Source organism: Nicotiana sylvestris, chromosome 11 (genome assembly GCF_000393655.2).
Source record: "Nicotiana sylvestris chromosome 11, ASM39365v2, whole genome shotgun sequence".
Taxonomy (NCBI): domain Eukaryota; kingdom Viridiplantae; phylum Streptophyta; class Magnoliopsida; order Solanales; family Solanaceae; genus Nicotiana; species Nicotiana sylvestris.
Genome location: NC_091067.1, coordinates 9,732,164 through 9,736,644, shown reverse-complemented (window position 1 = coordinate 9,736,644; position 4,481 = coordinate 9,732,164). Strand labels below are relative to the sequence as shown.

The following is a 4,481-nucleotide window of genomic DNA, read 5'->3' as shown; positions in this document are numbered from 1 at the left end:
CCATATGTCAATAAGTAATAAGTTGAATACCCTGTCCCTTAGATATTATCTCATATATTTAATATTAATTACTAAGTTACTGTGAGAATACTTTCTATTTGGATATGATTTTACTATTTCTACTTCTTATTGGCCGTATTAATGTCTCTATAGTACTTTTTTGATAATAATTTCATTACTTGAATACTTTATTTGGATGATTGTGTTGAGAGTGAGAAACTTTTCAGGCAATTTAACATGAGTACTTTATTTGAATATTTATATTTGTAAAAAGAAGAAACATCTCAACTTATAAGGTTAAAACCGAAAATCCAAAATATCCAAGCTGATTAATCTGAAACTGAACTTTAAAAATTCGATCCAATTCAAGCTTATTTGGATTGGATTTAGATTGTAAATTCTCTAATCCGAAAAGCAAAAATCCAAACTGAAATTTTTATATGCAACCGAACGCCCAGCCCTAGGTCGTGGCACATGAAAGATAAATTGCTGCAGAACAGGTACTCTTCTTTGGGTGACATTAATATAATTTGTTTTCTCGTTTATTTGTGTATACCACAATATGGTTCATTGTTTGCTCCTCGTTAGAGAATTCTTTGCAGATTTTCTTGATGGTTTACAGATAACTAATGAATCCATTTGTTTCTGGTAAAACATTTTTTTAAATGTTTGATTGTATGAAAACAATTGAAATTCCTCTCTTGTGTTGTTTCAAGAAGATAAATTATTTGCCATGTCTTTGCAAATATTTCTCAGTTGTTTTAACATGCCCACAGAAATCTATCATCCATAAGAAAATTCACATATTTTTTTTGTGTAAGCATAAGGAAATTCTCAGTTTCCCCATGTTTTATACAAAAAAAAAAAAAAAATTGCTTTGAAAATTTGGTAAGCTAAAAAGAAATCTAACTTGCCATTTACCCTAAAGGGGTTTCCTCTGCTTTCCAATTATAATATTTTAGGCTTTTAGAGTTACCTGGTACCTGTTGTTGGTGTGAGGTAGCAGGTATTCCGTAAAATTAGTCGAGGTACACATAAGCTGACTCGAACACTACTGTTATAAAAATTAAAAAATTAGGCTACATCCGTTGGCGTTAAGAATTCAAACTCAGCTTCTCATCCTGGGCTACTAAACACCTCCAAGCAGCTTGCCTCGGCCTCTGTTACTCTTAAGTTATCGCACTTTACAACCATTTGAATTTTTATTGTCGCTATTAAATAAATTTTCGTCTTGACAATATTCACACCAAGGTAATTGTAGTTGTAAAAAGTGTTTTACATCCCACCCATACCAAAGGAAGACAAACCTTAATGTGAGAATAATTGGGTTCACACAAAACTGAGAAACAACAACAATAGTCCAGTATAATCCCACAAGTGGGGTCTGGGGAGGGTAATATGTACAAAACTGAGAAACGATCACCAAATTTCATGAGAACAATGATTTTTTTAATGGAATTTCTTTATAAGTTAAAATTGGAAAAAGACAACAAACTGACAAAATTTTTCTTGCATCAAAACCAATGAAAGTTTCTTCAATCTGGCCAAGTTGAATTTGACAGAAATAGAAATTTGATCTTCTTGATTAGATGATCAAATGAGAGACTCAATTATTTGAGTTGGTAATTAAATAAGTCTTGGCAGATTTAATGACAGTCTGCAGTGGCTCAACCATGGTAAATGCATGGTTTGCAAGGTTCACATCTTCCACTTCATAACTCACTGTAAATTTTGTAATACATGACTTTTCATCTTTCTCAATCACCTCAAACCGAATTCCATAAAAGATATAGCCAAGATCAACATATCCACCTTCAATCACCTCAGACTGCTTGTATCTTTTCTCATCATCCACTATATTGAGTCTCTCCTTGAAATAGGGTATTCCTGGTGTACCTATGTTTAAAAAAATGACAATAATCAATATAATATGAGTTTAACGTTGAAACTTTCATTTAGGGAGTGCGATCCTCCTAATGAACTTGATCGTACCCTAAATTGATACAGGTGAACAAGTAGATTATACTAAAGCGCTTGAGAGAATCATGTCGAGTTATATGCTACCTAATAATTTACAACCACCACTCTATCTAGCCAAGGGAATTTGTTTTTTTTTTTTAAAAAAAAGGCAGCCCGGTGCACTAAGCTCCTGCTATACGTGGGGTCTGGAGAAAGGCAAGACCACAAGGGTGTATAGTACGCAGCTTTACCATGCATCTCTGCAGGAGACTGTTTCCACGACTCGAACCCGTGATCTCCTGGTCATATGGCAGCAACTTTACTAGTTACGTCAGGGCTCCCCTTCAGCCACGGGAATTTGGTATCCGCATTTTTTTTTCCCGAGCTTGTACCTAATCTTGAAAGTTGAGTTTCTTTATATGCATTAAAGGGCAGCCTGGTGCACAAGGCATCCTGCGTTCACACAGGGTTCGGAAAACGGTCGCACCTTAAGAGGTGTGCTATAGACAGTCTAATCTAATGCGAGCATTACTGTCTATATGTAAGAAAATATGTAATTATCACATCAAAATTAGGGAAACTATATCCCAAAACCATAGGATGGGTTTAATTTTACCTTGAGGAAAAGTGATTTTGAGTACAGTTCCAGTACTACCATCACCTTCAATTACATCAACTTTGTCAAGAAGAGTAGGCAACTCTTGCACAATAAACCTAGATAGATGTAACGTGCCATAGAGTTCCCATGCTACATTTGCAGGCACATTCACCTCTATTTCGTCGGAAATCGTCCCCTTCATCCTCCTAACGGCGGTAATAATGGTGGAGCACGGAGGTGATGGCGGTGCAGAATTTCTTAGTAAGAAAATAGTTCGTAAAGAGATGTTATATATGAACTTGTTGTTATGTTAGTTTTAGTTCTTATAATAATGGTATTTATAGTGGAACATTTAGGTATAGAGATAGCTAGTACTTATTTGTCATGAGGATTTTTGAAGTCTAAGTGAAATTTACTTAGAAATCTGTCAATGGCTGCATTAGCACGAGGTTGAATTTGAGCACAAAACGTTGAGAGGAAAGGGAAATTCCAATAATCCCATCTTGGCTGCTGGAAAATATGCAAGTATAAAGTTGGCTGTGACACATAGTAAAGGTAAATTGCAAAAATTCCGTCTTGGCTGCTAGAATATAAGAACAAAAATGGGCAAGAATTTACGCTTGGTGTCGTCCAAATTTTATTTTGGGAAAATGACGCTGTGTAGTCTCTCTCAAAGTAATAGCCGAAAAATGTATATATATATATATATATTCTGTATGTTATAAACAAAAATTATACGTATTTGATACACTTTTTTGGGTAATGAATGTAAATAGTTTCTGGCATGGTCTAAAAGTGATAATATCCTTTTATTTTTGCGTGGCTAGTTCTTCCGTCCCAAATTATATGTCAAATTTCGTTTATTGAGATTCAGACTATTTGAATTTTGATCAATATTTTAAAATGTATTTTTTCATCATATTGACATGAGAAGAATTACAATTTCTAGTACTTTTCTTATGATTTTTTAATATCTAAATTTTAGTTAAAAAATTTGAGTTGATCTAATTTAATTTAATTTCAAAAATGAGTCAAATTGACTCATGAAAATTAAAAAAAAATGACATATTTTGGAATAGAGGTAGTATTTCTCAATTATATTTCAAATGGTGGCTAAATATTAACAAAATTTTGTACACTAGAATTAGATCACGTGGCTTCCAATGCTGCGGTTGATGGGTGAAGCGAGACTTCTCTTAGTCAACAGTGGGGTGGAAAAGGGACTCCTCGAATCAGATATGAACCGGTCGAAAATGGATAATGTAAAAATAAATAAATTATTTTATTTGATTCATATTTAATACGGATAAAAAAATGGGTTCGGATAATACAGATATCTAATCCATGGCTTCTTGAATTATTACTTTTGGGAGAATTCCTTGTCTCCCAAATTTAAAAAATTCTCAATTTGAGTCTTTACAAATATTAAACCTATTGGTTATCCAATTTTTAAGTGGATAATATGAATCTTATCCATATTTGAGTTATTTTTAAAAAGTTCATTATCCAACTTATTTTTTTATTGGATAAGGGGTACTGCAGAACATGTGCGAGCACCATCTAACTACAACAACAACAACAACAACAACAACAATCCAGTATAATCCCACTTAGTGAGGTCTGGGGAGGGTAGTGTGTACGCAGACCTTACCACTACCCTAGGGTAGAGAGACTGTTTCCAAATAGACCCCCGACATCCTTCCCTCCAAGAACTTTCCCACCTTGCTCTTGGGGAGACTCGAACTCACAACCTCTCGGTTAGAAGTGGGGGTTGCTTACCATCATAGCAACATCTAACTGAAAAATCAAATTCAATGAGGATTTGATTCATCCAACGGGCATCCCTCCTTTCAAGCCTGCCCCACTAATGTATTAAAAATGATACCTTGGGATGATTGTAAGGCTAAACAAATTGCTTCTGCTT

The 4,481-nt window shown here is 34.3% G+C and overlaps 1 protein-coding gene across 1 annotated transcript; it reads right to left on the bottom strand.

The window, feature by feature from the left end:
* Positions 1–1,340: 1,340 nt before the first annotated feature.
* Positions 1,341–2,863, bottom strand: LOC104217364 (norbelladine synthase-like). The gene is made up of 2 exons (XM_009767593.1): positions 2,576–2,863; positions 1,341–1,896 (listed from the first exon to the last, which is right to left on the bottom strand). Exons 1-2 carry the CDS (start codon positions 2,757–2,759, stop codon positions 1,607–1,609), a joined length of 474 nt encoding a protein of 157 aa, XP_009765895.1. The 5' UTR covers positions 2,760–2,863; the 3' UTR covers positions 1,341–1,606.
* Positions 2,864–4,481: the final 1,618 nt, after the last annotated feature.

Bases quoted from the DNA above. Each gene is read 5' to 3' on its own strand.
- LOC104217364 (XM_009767593.1), bottom strand. From the start codon at position 2,759: ATGAAGGGGACGATTTCCGACGAAATAGAGGTGAATGTGCCTGCAAAT. The intron at 1,897-2,575 runs GTAAAATTAAAC...TTTTAAACATAG, and splicing joins CAAAATCACTTTTCCTCAAG to GTACACCAGGAATACCCTAT.